Source organism: Podarcis tiliguerta (assembly GCF_965153285.1).
Source record: "Podarcis tiliguerta genome assembly, chromosome: 3".
NCBI classification, from domain to species: domain Eukaryota; kingdom Metazoa; phylum Chordata; class Lepidosauria; order Squamata; family Lacertidae; genus Podarcis; species Podarcis tiliguerta.
This window is the reverse complement of record NC_139536.1, coordinates 25,009,503-25,027,683: the sequence shown is the minus strand read 5'-3', so window position 1 is coordinate 25,027,683 and position 18,181 is coordinate 25,009,503. Positions and strand designations below refer to the sequence as shown.

The following is an 18,181-nucleotide window of genomic DNA, read 5'->3' as shown; positions in this document are numbered from 1 at the left end:
ACGTATGCATATGTATACAAGTGGTGTGTGATGCTGCCTGCGGGTGAATGTTCTGTAAGGTATACATGTGTGAGAAAGCACTAATACACATGGGGAAAATGAAAGGAGAAAAGCTTGTACACCAGACTGTGTGGGCGCTAATTTGGAGAAAAGCCTAACAGAATAGTCTGGTGAAAATAGTGAATTTTTGGTTTTTTATCTCTTGCTGGAAGCAAGGCTAGCTATTGATAGAGGCTCAAGTGGACCTGTTTCATTCAATTTGCTCACTCCTCGCCCCCTCTCTCCAGTATTTACAACGTTCACACCTTATTTTCAAGCCAAGGCAAAGCTCAACCTTATGCAGCAGAACATTCTATAAAGCTAGTCTCTTTTCTTTGCACAAGCGGGCGCTGAATGGCCTTCAGCTTCCAAATCCTTACCACTGAGGGAGCGAGTCCTCTCACATTCTGCTTTTTCTTCTTTAGTTTGGATGGAGTCTGCTTGTCTACAATGTTGTGGGCCCCACTTATTTGTTTCACCTGCCTGTAAAATCCATCTGAAAGGCAATTTCAAGAAACAATATTAAAAGGACCTCCGCTGCATGGCAGTTCCACACAGAGAATGAGCTCGCAAATAAACTAAATTGGAAGGCTACTATCACATCACTACAAAGGGAAAAAGAAGTTAGCAATCATTATGAATGCTGCAATCAGCCCATATTAAGTGAACAGCACTGGAATTATAATAGGATGTACCTTTCTTATTGCACCGTGTGTCCCAAACCATGATGTTTCCATCCCTTCCTCCAGTACAGAACACAGCTGTGGAATATACAGTGAAAATTATTATCAATAATAATAATTATATTTCTATTCTGCCCTTCATTCAAGGATCACAGGGCAGCTGTACATATACAAAACTATGTAACATAGTAACAAGCAAAAAACTGAGAAGAGAAATAGAAGAGAAACATTTTTACCAGGCACCTAAAGTTATGTAACAAAGGCATCAGGCAAGGCTCCCTGGGTAGGGCATTCTACAAGCGAGGAGCCACTGCAGAAAGGGCCCATTCTTGTGTTGCCACCCACCAGACCTCTCACAGGCATACGAAGATGAGCCTCAAATGATTGTGGGGTCCAGGTTGGTTAATATGGAGAGACACAGTCCTTAAGGCATGACAGTCCTGAGCCATTTAATACTCTCACGAGTACAAAATGGTACTCTCAGTTTGAAATACTGAAACATTTTTCATATGCAACCCTGCAATTTAATTTAAACTCGGTAATTATTTAGGAGGTATTCTGCATAACAACTTGAGGATTAAGAAACTTGCTGTTACAAGGAATTTCTAATTCTTTTAACATCAGGTTTTGGCTCTGGACCCTATGATATCTCTATTTTCTGTTTCTTCACCTGCACCAAGCATGGGGCAGTAGGAGTCCTGTTTAGATGGCTGAGAAAGACTCAAAAAACACCTTGAGGAGCTAAGCTGGAATCACTGCCTTTTCACCCACCAAAGCTCTGAAAAGGACACAATATCACCACAGAAGCAAAGCCATCAAAGGCTGCCAACATACCTAGATGTACCAACATGAGACTTCTACCCCATTTATACAGGACTAGCTACAATCTCATCTATTCAAAGGAAAGCCAAGGATTTCAAAACTTTCTTGGTAACACTGGAGCAGCTTTTTAAAAACCTGTGATAAATCTATAGAAAGACTGTAACTCAGTGGCAGAAAGCAAGCTTTGCATGAAGCAAGTCTCAGGCTTATTTCCTGGCATTTCCAGTTAACAGGGTCAATTAGCAGATGACCTCAAAATAGGAATATTTACCCCTTTCAAATTTAGAGAAAGCAACCGATTTGAGGCTGCACTGGTGCCCTTTGCAGACTCCTAGTAGCTCACTAGTCCGTACATCCCAGACCTTTGCAGTTTGGTCTCCTGAAGCGGTAACCTTAAAAGATAAAGAAGTTAGCTAATCGTTGTAGTTAAAAAAAAAAAAAAAAAAAGGCAGAGTCCTGTTGCCCTCCAAGACTATAGCTTGTATTGGCATGAGCTTTTGAAGGTAAAACATGTTTCCTTTCAGCATAAAAGACACTCTTGACACTCTCAGTGCAAACCTATGGGTGTTTACTCCAGCAAGTTCAAAGGGACTTACTCCCAAGTCTGCATATGATTGCAGCCCTAGAAGGGGGCAGCAACAATATGACTCAGATATGAAGGTGGAAGTTTCAAAGGTAACTATACCACAAATAACCAGGCCCCAATTTTGCAATTACTAGACCTAAGTTAGTTATGTAAATTTCAGTGATTCTACTCTGAATGGTACTGAATGCACTGTGTAAAACATACATACATTATAAGTTGTAAATTTTATATGCAGCTGCTGGGTCAAAGCATGGGATCTAAACTATTACTGTAAAGGCATTCTGTAAACAGAGAATCAATCATGAATTTTAGACAAACCACAAGATACAGAATTGGATTCATTTATGGATACTGCCCCTTTACAATTTTTTTAAGAATGGCTAAGAAGGTCAGCAGATATCCAGAAGGTTAAAAATGCCCCCTACTAATGGCCATCCTTGGTACATTTCCATCTTTAAGAATCCACTTGTGGACAATTCTTTAATAGATAGATTGCCTCCTTTGGTCTATGAAACAACAGAACACAATGATTTACCTGCATATCAGGTAAACCAACTTTTGAAAGTATGAGTGAGGTTACTGGGTCTACTAGTGATCTTATTATAGAAGAGATGGAAAGAACACTGGAATTTGTGACGGAATTTGTAAAGGGCCAAACAAGGAAAGGATAGTTTTAGCTTACTCACAATTTTATGTTCTCCAGGCACCCAAGCAAGATCAAAAACAGCGTTTGAGTGAGCCTGCCACTCTATTGGGAAAATAAAAGCCTGTGTTAGTTCCAAACAAACAGCTGTTGAAAAACACTGAAACAACTACAATTTACAGTATTGTGTGCACATAACTTTCATACAAACACAACTTCCTTTGTGGTAGAGTGGTTAGCAGGAAGAAACCCCAAGCACAGAGCAATGCATATAAGGTATGAAGGAGGTGGCAAGGAAATAATCATCCTCTGAAGTTTTGACTTGCCATCAACCAAGTAAGAAAGCAGTAATGGAGGCAGACATAAGAATTACAATGAAAGGTATGCTATGCTACTTTTTAAATACTGAAGTTCTTGTTCCCAATAACTGCCAATTATTTAATCAGTCAAAACACTTTTTTTGTTTACTGCCTTTATCAACTAATTCAGCTCATAGTTCCCATCAAGGTTTCCCTTTTACCTCTAAAAATCCCCTTGTTACTTTTTTGTGTATGGGTGTCGTAGAGCCTAACAAATCCTTCTTCATTTGCAACGGCAAGTACATGCTGCACATCTGGAGCTGGAAAACAAAGCAGTATTTGTACGTTTGAAAACATTTTAAAAAGTGCTTTGGATAACACTCCATTAAAGATGCAATTTAACAGCACAAAATGTCAGGATAAAAATGTTAAGTAATCACAGAACTAAAGTAGAACATATATAAAATAATGTATTACAGCCCTGTTATTTTATTATATGGCAACATAGACATACTTCTATAAATAAGCAATCATAAAGATTGGAGTGCATCTGTACTGGAATTTTTATAAACATGTTTTTATTGCTAGTTGTTTTACCACCTTGGGTTCATAAGGGAGGTAGAATGGGATATAAGTTTAATAATAAATAAATAAATAAATAATAAATATAGCCCCTGCAGGTTTATATGAAAGGCCCAAACATTACAGTTTAGCCTTTCTTCACAGAGGAGTTGCTCCAGGCCCTTGATCATTTCAATTGCCCTTTTCTGCCACACTGCAATGTTTACAGATAAAATTCCCCCATACCTGTTGAAAAGGTGCAGCCAAAAGGAGGAACAGGCATTCCTGCTTCTCCATAAGACGCATGTTCATCTCCTTTAGTACACCGATAGCACTCCAAAAGGTGGTTTAAGGAAAACCTTGGTGAGAGACCTGGGAATAAATGATTTTTGGAAAGATAAGCAGTGTTCGAAACTTGGATATACAAGGTAGGAGCCAAATGACCCCTTAAACCAGGGTTACAGTCGCCAAAACGGAATGCGTGGTTACCATTTTTTGGGCCAGGTAGCTTGAAAATTGTATTTTTCAATACAATTTTTTGGTTCCTGAAATTAATTCTGATTGTGCAGATAAAATATAATGAATAGAATTCTACTGCAGAGAATTGAAAACAGTCAAGATCCAAGGATCCCCAGGCATGCACCCCCAGATGGAGAAGATATCAGATGACATCCTGGCACCCGGGCATCTTCACTTGGTTGCAAGTGGCCGATTTTTGCTGTTTAGTAGAGTCCGACTCTTCGTGACCCCATGGACCAAAGCACACCAGGCACTCCTGTCTTCCACTGCCTCCCAGTTTGGTCAAACTAATGTTAGTAGCTTGTTAGTAAGTGTCCGATAGCCATGTGCAAAATGCTTGATGATTTTGAATGCTGAAGCTAAGTACCAAAAACTCTGCAAACAAGTTTATAAAACTGCAGCTGACATTTATGCGGTCCTCAAATCTACTATTTCACTGGTTCTGAGCATCATTCAGATGGTCCATGGCACGTCCATATTAAGTAAGTGTATTGATTATTAATTGTATTTTATTGCTTCTTTTATTTATTACATAATATCTCTGCTGACTGATTTCTGATACTGGACACCCCACAATCGGTTAAACTGTTGTCTAGAATGAAATAGTGGAGGGGGGAAGGGGAGATGAGGAATCAAGAGCACTGGATGTTAAGAGCAGATTCCCCTGCTTAGTTTTGAAGCTCACTGGATGATCTTGTGGCAAGGCTTGCCCTGCATGGCAGAAAGAGTCGTTTGGAGAAAATGTGGAATTAAAAATGGATACAACTTATTTATTAAATTGATACACTGTCCTTCATCCAAAGATCACAGGGTGGTTTACAGCATAAAAAAAATACATGAAAACACATATAACACACAAATGACAAGCACATTTAAAAGGCCACTGATTGTTTAATTAGCCAAAGGCCTGGGAGAAAAGGAATCTTTTCGCCTGGTGCCTAAAGACATGTAGTGAAGGCACCAGGCAAGTGTCCCTGGGGAGAGCATTCCACAAATGGGGAGCCACCACAGAAAAGGCCCGTTCTTCTGTTGCCACCCTCAGATCCTCTCGCAGAGGAGGCACCCAAATGATTGTAGGGTCCTGGTCGGTTCATCTGGAGAGAGGTGGACCCTGAGGTCTTGCAGTCCTGAGGCTTTAGAGTTCAAAACCCGTACCTTGAACTGGGCCCAAAAACTGGCAGCCAGTTGCTGTCGGCACAGATTGGTGTACAGTGGTACCTCGGGTTACGGGTGCTTCAGGTTACAGGCGCCACTAACCCAGAAATAGTACCTCAGGTTAAGAACTTTGCTTCAGGATAAGAACAGAAATTGTGCGGCGGAGGGGGGCCCCATTAGCTAAAGTGGTACCTCAGGTTAAGAATACTTTCAGGTTAAGAACAGACCTCCAGAACGAATTAAGTACTTAACCCGACATACCACTGTACAGTGGTACCTCAGGTTAAGAACTTAATTCGTTCCAGAGGTCTGTTCTTAACCTGAAACTGTTCTTAACCTGAGGTACCACTTTAGCTAATGGGGCCTCCTGCTGCCGCCGCGCCGCTGGAACACAATTTCTGTTTTCATCCTGAAGCAAAGTTCTTAACCCGAGGTACTATTTCTGGGTTAGCGGAGTCTGTAACCTGAAGCGTCTGTAACCCGAGGTACCATTGTAATTTGCTCCAGTTGTCTTGCCCTGGTGAGCAACTTGGCCGTTGAATTCTGCCCCAACTGACGTTTCCCAACCGTCTTCATGAGGCAGCCCCAATTAAAAGGGGGGCTCAAGGCAGCACTCGAATTAAAAGGGACGCAGAAGGGGCCTGACCCGCTTTCTGCAAATGGGAAGCAAATGGTTTGGCCAAAATTAGGGCGAGGGGTAAAGAAAGGGGTTGTATCTCCCTCCCCCCCCCCGCCATGACTGGAGCGCTGGTGAAGCGGCGCAGAGGGAGACGTTGCCTCAGATACTCACCCCGCGGCCCAGCCTGGCAGCGGCGAACGAGAGAACGGCACAGCATGGTAACGACGGCCGCAGCGCACACTCCTGCCCTTTCCCCGCGCAACGACCACCGGGAGCAAATGAGCGGCCGGCCCCCTGCTTCGCGACGCTATCTCCCGCCAGCCCGAAGTACGCGCCAAAGTCGCCTCGCGCGTAGCCATTGGACAGCGCAGAGGAATAGACCCCGCCTCCCGCTCGCCATTGGCTTCTCCTTTCCCACCGGCAAGGGTGAGGCCACGCCTCCCGCCGGCTATGAAATTGTAACAGGCACGTCTCTTCCATCAACACGCATGCGCCACAGCGTCCCCCAAACTCTCGTTTCATTCGACCGCAAAGGGAGCGCGACTACGACACGCGTGCGCACTAAAATAGCGGAGGGGAGGTTCCACCGCACAGGCGCAGCTGACAGCCCGGCGTCTGCACATGCGCAGTGAATGGCCGTTAAAGACTGGAAAGAGGGAAGATAAGCGCGTGTGCGCGTCTGTGTGGTGGATAAGTGCCCTCCTCCCCGCCCCCTCCGGGCCTTGGCTGCCATGGCCTCTGCTTCCAAATCCTTCCTCGCCGATGCCGGCTACGGGGAGCAGGAGTTGGACGCCAACTCCGCCCTCATGGAGCTGGATAAAGGTAAGTCGAGGAGCGGCGGCAGTGCCGCCGAGCGAGATGTGCGCATGCGCCGATAGCGGCGCGAGGAAGTCCCGCCCCTTTTGATGGACGGTGGGGAGTTTGAAGGCGGGTTTAGGTTGTGTTTAGATGGTGTCGCAAGCCATGCATGGGGATCTGTGAGACGGTAAAAGCAACAGAGGGTTGTCGCTCTCCGTTTAACGGTGTCATCCTAGGCACGCCTGTGCAGAAGTGAGGCCCGTGGAATTCAGTGGGTCAGGCTAGGGATGTGTGAGATTGCAGCTTTGTGTTGTGGCACCTTAAGCTATAACAGCAACAGTTTTATTATACCGTAATTTATGATAGCCCATTACGTGTGGTGTAATCAGCCTTGGTACACTCCATGGCAAAATCTTACACAGAATTAGATGTGTAGCGGATGGTTAAGCGGGGTTGCTGCCCGCATGCTAACAATCAAGATTTCAGCCACTTAGCCATCTACAGATAAGGCACCCAAAACGTAATTATCCCAACTGACTCTTGTATTTCTTCATCCCACCTAATGCAATGTGTCCACATGCCATGAACAATATGCCTGCTTCTTCCATGGCTGCAGAGCTCCATTTCACAGATAACACAGTCGCCCAGTGGAATTTGTTGTTGTACTGTAACAGCTGTTATGTCTGCACAGGCGTACCGGTGTGCCAGATGGAATGATACCTTCCTCCCCTTCTCTGTTTTGCAGGTTTCCTAACACCCCCCCCCCAGCCAATATGGGGAGAGGCAAGGGATGGTGGTGGGGAAAGCCCTGTTGCTTAAGTGGAAACCCTTGTTCAGGGCTCCCACTGACAGTGTTCATTCAGTGAATCCTCCCCCCCCCCCGCCCCCGCCAGCCAAAGTACTTCACATGGTAGATTGTTAAGCTACAGGATTCACATCCACACAGTATGTTTATGGCCATCTTAGATGGCTTTAGAAGCAGATTAGACAAATTTATGGAGGGTACAGTTTTCATTGGCTACTAGGCTCTGTTAAGAGGAAGGGTAGGATATAAATAATTAAGAAGCCATTTTTAATACTTCTTCAAGCTTATGAGGCAATTGTGGAACATGAGCTTGGAGAGCAATATCGTGCCTGTTTCTTGCTAGTAGGCTTCCAATAGGTACCATATCTGGTTGGCCACTGTGGGAACACGATGCTGGACCAGGTGGGTACTTTGGTTCAGTCTAGGAAAGCTGCTTTTATATTGCATGTCAGCTTGCTTCAGTTTTTAAAAGTCCAGAGTTTTTAACTGCTATGGTGGTATTCTTATTTGTCACAGGTCTCCGATCTGGCAAACTGGGGGAGCAGTGTGAAGCAGTTGTACGTTTTCCCAGACTCTTTCAGAAATACCCATTCCCAATTCTAATTAACTCAGCATTTTTAAAGCTAGCTGATGTTTTCAGAGTGGGGTAAGTAAAATTAGTTTGTGCCCAATTCTTAGTGTTCAAGGAACTGGTGTTTTCAATTCAAAGTTCTGGCGATGACTCTTTAAAGCCCTTTTATGGTTTGGTGCTAAAATACCTGAATTACCACTATCTCCCATATGAATGTTGCTTGCTCAGTTGCATGTCTCAGAGATGCCCGTAGTGGCTTTGGTGTTCTTTTCCCCATTCTTTTTGATCTTCTTTCTTGCTGTGTGTTTTATTTTGCTGCTTCTGGGCCTTTATCACTGCCTTTAAATATTATGTTGTAAATATTTGATATTGTTACATGGTTTGTATTTATGAACTGCTAACTGCCTTAGACATTTCTAAGAAAGGAAGGGTACAAATGTTGTAGGTAAATAAAATTTGTTTTAAAACAGAAACAACTTCCTGCGGCTGTGTGTTCTGAAAGTTACTCAGCAGAGTGAGAAGCATTTGGAAAAAATCCTGAATGTGGATGAGTTTGTGAAAAGAGTTTTCTCGGTTATTCACAGCAATGATCCAGTTGCTCGAGCGATCACACTCAGGTATGCATGTTTAATGAGCAAGAACCTGCCCAAATGCTATATTCTTCAGAGTACTGTCAATGCAGTAAATGCAGGACCAATGTACATAGGAAGTTGCCTTATACCGAGTGAGGATATTGGTTTGTGTAGCCCAATACTATTTATTCTGGCTGCTAAAATATCTTTAGGGTTTTTTTCCATCTCTGCTAGGGAGTGAACTAGGGAGCTCCTTCACAGATGTGTTCTTTCACTGAGTTCTATCTGCCCAAGTCTTGAATTTATCTTGTTTGTCATGCATAGAATGGAATGTTCACATTTTCTTTCATCTTTACAAAACACTACCTGGATGACTGCAGATTTATCTTGTAGGCATCCTCCTCCTTTATAGCAGGTTCAGTCCCTCTGTTTTATTTTCCAGGATGTTAGGCAGTATGGCATCCATAATTCCAGAAAGGAAGAATGCACATCACAGTATTCGTCAGAGCTTGGACTCACATGACAATGTAGAGGTTGAAGCTGCTATCTTTGCTGCAGCTAATTTTTCTGCCCAGTCCAAGTAAGTGGAACATCTGGTGTAATTCCATCTTTCCTGAGTGTTCAGGCAGTACCGTATTTTTCGCCCTATAGGACGCACTTTTTCCCCTCCAAAAATGAAGGGGAAATCTGGGTGCGTCCTATGGGGCGAATGCAGGCTTCGCGGACCTCTCCGCCAGCAGCGGGAGCGCTCCCGCTGCTGGCGGAGACGTGCCTGCATGCTGAAGCCTGCGCGCGCTGAGCTCAGCGCGCCCAGGCTTCGCGGACCTCTCCGCCAGCAGCGGGAGCGCTCCCGCTGCTGGCGGAGACGTGCCTACATGCTGAAGCCTGCGCGCGCTGAGCTCAGCGCGCCCAGGCTTCGCGGACCTCTCCGCCAGCAGCGGGAGCGCTCCCGCTGCTGGCGGAGACGTGCCTGCATGCTGAAGCCTGCGCGCGCTGAGCTCAGCGCGCCCAGGCTTCGCGGACCTCTCCGCCAGCAGCGGGAGCGCTCCCGCTGCTGGCGGAGACGTGCCTGCATGCTGAAGCCTGCGCGCGCTGAGCTCAGCGCGCCCAGGCTTCGCGGACCTCTCCGCCAGCAGCGGGAGCGCTCCCGCTGCTGGCGGAGACGTGCCTGCATGCTGAAGCCTGCGCGCGCTGAGCTCAGCGCGCCCAGGCTTCGCGGACCTCTCCGCCAGCAGCGGGAGCGCTCCCGCTGCTGGCGGAGACGTGCCTGCATGCTGAAGCCTGCGCGCGCTGAGCTGAGCGCGCCCAGGCTTCGCGGACCTCTCCGCCAGCAGCGGGAGCGCTCCCGCTGCTGGCGGAGAGGTGCCTGCATGCTGAAGCCTGCGCGCGCTGAGCTCAGCGCGCCCAGGCTTCGCGGACCTCTCGGCTAGCAGCGGGAGCGCTCCCGCTGCTGGCAGAGAGGTGCCTGCATGCTGAAGCCTGCGCGCGCTGAGCTCAGCGCGCCCAGGCTTCGCGGACCTCTCCGCTAGCAGCGGGAGCGCTCCCGCTGCTGGCGGAGAGGTGCCTGCATGCTGAAGCCTGCGCGCGCTGAGCTCAGCGCGTCCAGGCTTCGTGGACCTCTCCGCTAGCAGCGGGAGCCAGCACTGGGCTCCCACCGCTTGCAGAGAGCTGCCTGTTTGGGGGCTGGGGTCGGGGGAAGCTCGGGCTTCCCCAACCCCGCGCCTGGGGGGGGAAATAATTTTTTTCCTTTCTTTCCCCCCCAAAAAACTAGGTGCGCCTTATGGGACGGTGCGTCCTATAGGGCGAAAAATACGGTACTTTTCAATTGCATAATGCTTTGCCTGCATTATCTTAGTAATCCTTACAGCAGTCCTATCAGGTAGGTCAGTATTATTTTCCCCATCTTGTGGGGCAGCCGAGTCTGCCTCAGATCACCAATTTAGTGATTTATACATTTTCATGGTTTTAAAAGATTTTTATTTCACTGTCAATCACCCTGAAGCTAAGGTGATGAAGAGGGATATATATGAAGAAAATTAATAAATAGTGAGTTCAGGAAGGGGCCAAGATATAAACTAGGAGCCTTCTGGTTTGTAGCTCAGGCTGCAATTCTGTGCACATGTAGCTGGAAGCAATCCCTACTGAACTCAGTATAACTTATTTGTGCTGTATAGGCTTGTGCTGCATACGATTATGCTGTTAGTTTTTCAGCCATTGTGCAACTCTAGCTTTCACCTGCAACTTCTCTGTATGTGTACATTTCACATTCATTTTGCTTACCCAGATGTGGGAGTTGGTTTCTGTAGTTTGTTCAGGTTGTATGACTGATTTATCCTGCTTCCCCTTCTTGTTCTTGACAGAGATTTTGCTGGAGGGATTTGTAACAAAATCAGCGAAATGATTCAAGGTATGTACATTTTATCCAAGCAATAATGAAAAGCAATAAAAAGATTTTGATTTTGTTGATTTTGTTAAGGGCTATTGTATCTTAAGTAACTATTCTTTTGAACTAACCGTTCTTTTCTTTTTAAAAAGTGAGTCTTTTTAGTTGTTGGAAGTTGCCCCTGCATTCAGTTGCCCCTTAATTTGATGCTCAATTTCAATACTTGGTGTTAAGAATGCTTTATCTGTCTTCTTTCCATAGGATTGGACTTTATTTTGATCTGGCATGCAGTGTTTTTAATGTTGTCTGTTGAAAGCGTAGCACCTTAGTTTAGAAGGTGGTGCTATGCAATAGAAACTTTCTTTGACATTTTCATTTATTTTTCAAATGTTGGTTATATGATGTGGGTAGCTATGTGGGAAAGCAGCAAGATGCTGAGCTGATTTGGACTTGAATATAACTAGCATTGGATATTGTCTTTTTAAAATTGTCATGAATCTAGTATTTAATTTCACACTTAAGTATTTGTATTATTCGTTAGTGCTATATGAAGTGATATCTGTGTCCATGGTGTGCAGTAGAGTGCCATAAGCAAAAATGACAGGTCTGCACTTTGAGGAGCTTATAGTCTAAATTTCAAGAGGAGTGGAAGGGATTTTTAAAAATAATAATAACCCAGCTGCATAGTCCTTGTTCTGTGACTCTAGTACTGAAACTAGTCATATTTTATTTTTCCCCAGAGCTCTCAATATTCACATTTTATCATAGGCACACCACATGTCACCCTGAAAGGTATTTTTCTTTTCATGCACTAGGTTTAGCCACTCCTGTAGACTTGAAGCTGAAGTTGATCCCCATCCTGCAGCACATGCATCATGATGCCAGCCTGGCCTCCAGTGCCTGCCAGTTACTCCAGCAGCTGGTGACATCCTACCCTTCTACCAAGATGGTCATTGTTACTTTACACACCTTTACCTTGCTTGCTGCCTCCTCTTTGGTTGACATTCCCAAGCAGGTAATATTTTCTTTGAAGTGCTTAGTGTACTCAAGTAAAATTGTCATGCTTCAGTTGAAGGGATCGTATTCAGCAAGACTTCATAGGGTTCATCCGGCCTTTCCTAAATATTTCAAGCCTATCTTGGAGTCGTAAGAACTTGCAAATTGTGTTTTTTAATATTTAGGGGGGAAATATATTAACTAAGATTTTTAGGTAACTCAAGGTCTGCAGCAGATTTTGTGTCCATACTTCATTTGTGCAAGATTGCAAAATATCCAGATCCTGTCTGCTTAGATGGTATCACAGTGAGTTAAATCTACAGAGCCATTGAAAGCTGTATGTAATTAAGAATTTTGATTGCTTGTTGAAGTTTCTTAAAGCTTTAATGTTATCTCCGAATGTGACCATGACAGAAAGCTATTTGTTCCAGTGGAGGCTTCCGTTGGTGGAAAAGTGGAGGTGATTTTCATTTATTTGCCCTTCTTTCTTTTGCTCTTCCTTGCTTGTGCAAGGCATCTTTTGGAACAGTATGTTGGTGGTGCAAGGAACTGCAAGAGAGAGGGGGAATTTATGAAAAATCTCCTCTTCCTTTTGGTTAATTGAAGCCTCTGCTGAATCAAGGAGCTTTCCATCAATGGAGGGACTCAGAATCAACCCTTCATGTTCAGGCTTCTCTTTTTATTTGCTTGTACTCGCATGCATGTTGAGAAATTCAAGAAAGTAGTCAAAAATAGTTTAATCTAAAACTTGCTTTCTTACAGATACAGCTTTTATTGCAATACTTGAAGAATGACCCAAGAGAGGCCGTGAAGAGGCTTGCTATTCAAGATCTAAAGTTACTTGCAAATAAAACCCCACATACATGGAGCAGAGACAATATTCAGGTATTGTAAATGCTATTATGCTTGTTTTCGAACTGAGCCACTAGGCCTTCTTTCAGATAAGACCCGTCAAACTCTTTGTTGTTGACTTCCAAGTAGATCTGCTTAGCATCACGCTCCAGGTGTAGGTTTCTATTCATCATTTTAGAGATGTAACTTTTCATTTAAGAGCTGATTTACCCACCATGTTTTATAAATAATAGACAAAGCTTCTAACATTCTACTTGGAGAAACCTCCCATCACTGTTCCTATACCCTGTAGCATCTCTCATAAAGTGGTGATTCTTCATCATACTCCTCAGGTGCTAAGGTAGCAAAGCTCTGTGCGAGGATTGAAGAACAAGGTGATGAGGTTTCCAAATGTTGCTGGCCTATGGCTCTCATCACCCCTGACCATGTTGAGTGGGACTGTTTTGAACCCAGTAACACTGGAGGGCCACATTCACCAAGATCACTTCACCTAAGAGTAACAGTAAATTGATTTCCGTAACAGTACATTGAGTTTACTCCAGTTTTTTTAATGTATGGTTTCTATTGTATTGTATTTTGGTATTTGCTTCTCTGTCGTTGCTTTGTGAGCCATTCAGAGAGCTCCTGTTATGGGGCAGTTATATAGGTAAAAGGTAAAGGTACCCCTGCCCGTACGGGCCAGTCGTGTCCGACGCTAGGGTTGTGCGCCCATCTCACTTAAGAGGCCGGGGGCCAGCGCTGTCCGAAGACACTTCCGGGTCACGTGGCCAGTGTGACGAAGCTGCTCTGGCGAGCCGGCACCAGCGCAGCACACGGAAACGCCGTTTACCTTCCCACTATAAAGCGGTACCTATTTATCTACTTGCACTTAGGGGTGCTTTTGAACTGCTAGGTGGGCAGGAACTGGGACCGAAGACGGGAGCTCACCCCTCCGCGGGGATTCGAACCGCCGACCATGCGATCGGCAAGCCCTAGGCGCTGAGGTTTTACCCACAGCGCCACCCGCGTCCCTATATAAAAGGAGCCAATAAATAAAAATAATAAACCAATCATTAGCGATTGGTAAGCAGTCTAGAGTAAGGCACCCACAGATCACCACCCACTTGTCACTCAGTCTTATAGCAGATTAAAAGCAGCCTTTTAGCCTTAGCCAGACATAACTGGTTTCAGGAGTACAAGTGTTACTAGAAATGTACTTTAACTTTGGTGTTAATTTGTGTCTTGCCTTTTGATGGGAGTCCCCACAAGCAGCCCATGACATTAGTAAAATACAAGAGGAAGACGTCTGCTTTGGTGTCTTTGCCCTGCTTGTATCCCTTTTTTATGTTTATTACCCGTACGTGTCAAAAATAAGAACAAGTATGGTCAGATAGCAGTAGTAGAGAGATACAGAAACCTGCTAGGATGGAACTTTTTGGAAAACCATTTCTGCCGGGAAAGGTTTACTTGGAAGAAATGAAATGAGAATTTGTGAGGATTCTGGTGATTGGTTGCTTGGACTATAGGGAACTCCAAGCTTGCTTTGTCTTAGGAATCCAGGGCTCCTTTGCATTGTGTGTGTGAGGCAGGGGGCAGAGGCTCAAATCTCCAGGCAATTCATTCTTGTTCAGTTTTGCATTCTTGCCTGCTCCCTTGATCCCTGCCTTCCTTGATACCTTGCCCTTCCTAGAGTGCTGGAACCCAGGACATCAGTGTATTTTCCCGGAGTATTCTTCTATAAAGATTACAAGCTTTCCTTGGGAGCACCAGCCTGTTCGTGTTGTTTTGAGAAAACCTTTGATTCTAGGGCTGGGGCCTGCAGGCAAGCCCTTGACAGAACTGAATTTTGCAAGATAGAGAAGTGCTTTAAAAATGCTTCCCTGGGGCAGTGTCAGAGCCTTCTGATGCGTATTGCTCACACCGAGCCATTAAGACGTTATGTTCCTTAACATTTGCAGGGCTTGTACAGAAAGTGGGCAGGGCAATATGATTTGTGGTGTGTCTGCGCTTGGATTCCTATGTGTGGCTCTGGCTGCCTCACCTCAAAAAGTTGTACAGTTGGGAAAGGTTCAGAAAAGGACAACCAAGATGATCAGGAAGATAGCTCCCTTCTTAGGAAAGGTTGCAGCATTTAGAGAAATGACGTGATAGAACTTTGAGCATGGCATGGAGGAAGTGGGCAGAGAAAAGTTTTGCTCCTACAAGAAGTAGTGACAGCTATAGACAAATTCACGGAGGACAAGACTATCAATGACTACTAGCCTGTATGATCTACCTCCACTGTCAGAGGCAGTATGCTTCTAAATACCAGTTGTTGGGAGTTGCATTTGGGTCCTTCTTGCAGGCTTCTCATGTGCATCTGGTAGGCAACTGTGAAAATTATGGGGTAGGTGGGCCCTTGGCCTGATCCAACAGAGCTCCTCTTCATTTTGGTGCAGATTTGCTTTGCCCAGTGGTCTCCCATACTATATTCCAGAGTTTCATCACAGTGCAATGCAGCCAGCCACCTTCTCTTCCCTGGACTTATGCATTCATGGGTGCATCGCTGAATTTGTCACAGGAAAGCAATTGAGCCATTTATTTTTCTCAGAATGGAATTTTCATCCTGCTCTTAACAAATTCACCTTGTCAGTTTCTGTGTAAGTTCTGGTTCCGCCTTTATTCTGATCAGATCTTTAATAAAGAGTTTTGATGGATTGCCTAGTTAACAAATGAATCAATTTTTTTTTTCAAATGCAGCTTTTGATTAAATTTTTACTCTGGATCGACTTTTTCTTATTTGGAAAATTAATGAAAAAATGCAGTGAGCCATGCAAAAACATGTCAGCAGCTTCAGATGGCTTGACACATCATAAATGATAGTGGGGCTTAGGCAATTTGAAGAGAGTTTAGTTGTTGTCCAAATTATCCTTTACTGCAGCCAGCTAGAAGTGGCTGTTTCCCACTTACTTGTCTGTGAGCTGCCCCCCCCCCAAACTATCTGCTGAGCTGCTGTATTGTCACAGCATGTTCACAACTATTCAGGAAAAAGCTGGAGCTTTGGAGCATCTTCTGTAAAGGAAGTAAAAGGTCAATTTGGCTAGAAAAAAATCCCACTTGGAGCTTAGAGACAGAAGGTGTTAAGTGTGTGTTTTGGGGGGAAGGAGAGACTGAGACATGGGTGCTGGGAAGCAGGAAGGCTTGGAAATTGTCTGAAAAGGGCCAAGGACCTGCAGAACAGAGTTCAGAGGGAGAGTAGCTGAAGCAAGGGTAGAAGAAGAAGTGAGCTGACAAGTAACGTGGGGCCTACAGATGAAGGAGGCCAAGTCTGAAGTTCAATTAAGAGGGAAATGAAGAAAGGGGAAGCTTAACCTAGGAAGCTGCCTTATGCTGAGTCAGGCCATTGGTCCATCTAGCTCAGTATTGTCTGCACTGACTGACAGCAACACTCCAGGGTTTTAAGACAGGGGTCTCTCTTATTTCTACAGTGGTACCTCGGGTTACATACGCTTCAGGTTACATACGCTTCAGATTACAGACTCCGCTAACCCAGAAATAGTACCTCGGGTTAAGAACTGCTTCAGGATGAGAACAGAAATCGTGCTCCGGTGGCGCAGCGGCAGCGGGAGGCCCCATTAGCTAAAGTGGTGCTTCAGGTTAAGAACAGTTTCAGGTTAAGAACGGACCTCCAGAATGAATTAAGTACTTAACCTGAGGTACCACTGTACTTGGAAATGCCAAGCATTGAACTTGGGACCTTCCGCAAACCAAGCAAATGTTGTACTACTGAGCTACCACCCTTTTCCTTCAGCTGGAGGCAAACCTTACACAGGACCCAAGGACAAGGAGAGCTTTGTGGTGTTTGCATAAAAGGAATTTGGATACTGAGGGGGTCACGGCTAGGGATCTGCACAGCAAGTTCAAGAGCTGGAGTGTGCGTTTGAACTCACCGCCCAAGTCTCTAGCTGTAGGCCTCTCATCTTGTAAACATTAGAGCATTTGTCGGGACAGACTGCCTGTTTAGAGGAGCACTGTTTTCATTTTGTTCTATTCTTCCGTGGCTAATGATGTGAAACAAAGGTACATGTCAGCTGCAGTGTTCTTTAATATGGTTTTCCTCCTTTCAGCCATGCTCAGTGATGCGTTGAAACGTTCTAGCAAGAGGTGTTGTGATACAGACAGATGGTGGTATTTTAAATCTCTGCTATTTTCAGTCTAAAGTCAAAGGCTGGAGAGAGAAATAATTGGTGGTGCACCTTCTGCTGACAGCCCTGTTTTGCTCTCCCTCACTCCTCACAGTATTGAATTCTGTCAGGTGCTCCTGCTCTGTTCTGCAGAACATTTTGATGGCTCCTGATCCCATGATCAGGACACAGTATAGTGTGACTTGGCTCTTGTTTCAGTTGTCATTGATCAGAAGTGTTCTGCTAATACTGTTTTGCATGTAAGCCATACTAATTCTACTCAAGATCTGTCCAGAAGAATGAGGTGGGGAACAATGTCAAAACATGTGGGCTTTTTTAGCACTTTGTAGAACTGTATTTGTTTGTTTAAATTTACATCTTGTTCCTTGGCCTCTGTGGTAACTTCTGTCTCTTACATCATGGATGTTGGCAAATTGGATTTTAAAAAAGCAAAATAATATTAGAATTGGAGCGCTTTGGAACTTGACAAAGTGTTTTATATTATGGATGGATGTTTTGTATTATTTTATTAATAAAGGTAAAGGTACCCCTGCCTGTACGGGCCAGTCTTGACAGACTCTAGGGTTGTGCGCCCATCTCACTTAAGAGGCCGGGGGCCAGCGCTGTCCGGAGACACTTCCGGGTCACGTGGCCAGCGTGACAAAGCTGCATCTGGCGAGCCAGCGCAGCACACGGAAACGCCGTTTACCTTCCCGCCAGTAAGAGGTCCCTATTTATCTACTTGCACCCGGGGGTGCTTTCGAACTGCTAGGTTGGCAGGTGCTGGGACCGAGCAGCGGGAGCGCACCCCGCCCCGGGGATTCAAACCGCCGACCTTTCGATCGGCAAGCCCTAGGCGCTGAAGCTTTTACCCACAGCGCCACCCGCGTCCCCATTTTTTTAATTTTTTATTAATACTATTGCCTAATACGAGTTTGTCCTGGCCTTCAACTGGAACAATAAGCTTAAGAAAGGAACTGAGTGCAAATACTCATGCAAGTCTTGGAAAGCTGGATTTTCATTTTATTTTGGTTAATATGAAGAGTTAACAAAGAAAGGGTCATGAGCGAATGAAAACATACGGGCTGAATATGTGGGATATGACACACTTTATTATTGGAATGTGCTGCTGAGTG

General features: G+C 45.0%; 2 protein-coding genes across 3 annotated transcripts in view; one reads left to right on the top strand and one right to left on the bottom strand.

The window, feature by feature from the left end:
- Positions 1-6,285, bottom strand: part of DTL (denticleless E3 ubiquitin protein ligase homolog) — a gene marked incomplete at its 5' end in the record, with an annotated part of 33,187 nt that extends 26,902 nt beyond the window's left edge. The window contains 8 exon segments of the mRNA XM_083433031.1: positions 420-535; positions 735-800; positions 1,816-1,936; positions 2,817-2,878; positions 3,294-3,392; positions 3,880-4,005; positions 6,098-6,203; positions 6,205-6,285. Coding sequence (XP_083289157.1) covers positions 420-535; positions 735-800; positions 1,816-1,936; positions 2,817-2,878; positions 3,294-3,392; positions 3,880-4,005; positions 6,098-6,203; positions 6,205-6,285 — 777 coding nt within the window.
- Positions 6,286-6,544: 259 nt separating this feature from the next.
- Positions 6,545-18,181, top strand: part of INTS7 (integrator complex subunit 7) — a 41,523-nt gene continuing 29,886 nt past the window's right edge. Inside the window, exons 1-7 of one of the 2 annotated variants that reach the window (XM_083433002.1) lie at positions 6,545-6,748; positions 8,046-8,175; positions 8,571-8,717; positions 9,115-9,252; positions 11,033-11,079; positions 11,871-12,070; positions 12,814-12,936. In XM_083433002.1, the coding sequence (XP_083289128.1) occupies positions 6,658-6,748; positions 8,046-8,175; positions 8,571-8,717; positions 9,115-9,252; positions 11,033-11,079; positions 11,871-12,070; positions 12,814-12,936 (876 nt within the window). In that variant the 5' untranslated portion in view covers positions 6,545-6,657. The remainder of the gene's footprint in view (positions 6,749-8,045; positions 8,176-8,570; positions 8,718-9,114; positions 9,253-11,032; positions 11,080-11,870; positions 12,071-12,813; positions 12,937-18,181) is intronic. The other variant, XM_083433001.1, reaches the window with a different exon arrangement.